This window comes from Oxyura jamaicensis (genome assembly GCF_011077185.1).
Source record: "Oxyura jamaicensis isolate SHBP4307 breed ruddy duck chromosome 33 unlocalized genomic scaffold, BPBGC_Ojam_1.0 oxy33_random_OJ71643, whole genome shotgun sequence".
Lineage (NCBI taxonomy): Eukaryota > Metazoa > Chordata > Aves > Anseriformes > Anatidae > Oxyura > Oxyura jamaicensis.
In genome coordinates this window covers 1-445 of record NW_023305070.1, presented here as the reverse complement: position 1 = coordinate 445, position 445 = coordinate 1, and the positions used below count along the sequence as shown (strand labels likewise).

Sequence of the window (445 nt, the reverse complement as noted above, 5' to 3'; positions counted from 1 at the left end):
CCCAGGGCTGGTGAGGATGGGGGCAAGACCCCCGGGGTGACCCTGGGGGACGTGGGGCATCCCCAAAGTCACCAGCACCGGCAGGAACAGGGGACAGAGTCACAAGAGTGACAAGGCCTGGGGACGTCCCCAAGGGTTCCCAAAGCCTGGCAAAGATTGAGGGGGGGTCCCAAGGGTCCGTTAGGGCAGGATGAGGGGGTCCTGACCCCAGTGAGGATGGTGGCGGGGCCGGGGGGGGGGACACGCTCAGGGAATCCCGGCTGTGGCCAGGAGGAGGAGGAAGCAGCGAAGTGCTGCGGGCGCAGATGGGGAAGCCACAGGAAAGCGTCACGGGGCTGATACGGCCACGGGGGGAGGGTCCCATACCCAGTGACCCCCCACAAATCCCCCCCCCCGGGGGGGGGCGCTCACCATCTGCCGGAAGGCCTTGGAGTCCTTGGTGCGG

General features: G+C 68.3%; 1 protein-coding gene across 1 annotated transcript in view; it reads right to left on the bottom strand.

Annotated features, from left to right (window-relative positions):
• ADCY6 (adenylate cyclase 6) overlaps positions 1-439 on the bottom strand; it is a 2,799-nt gene extending 2,360 nt beyond the window's left edge. The window contains exon 1 of the mRNA XM_035313300.1: positions 412-439. Within this exon, the coding sequence (XP_035169191.1) occupies positions 412-414 (3 nt within the window). The 5' untranslated portion in view covers positions 415-439. The remainder of the gene's footprint in view (positions 1-411) is intronic.
• Between the last annotated feature and the right edge of the window lie 6 nt (positions 440-445).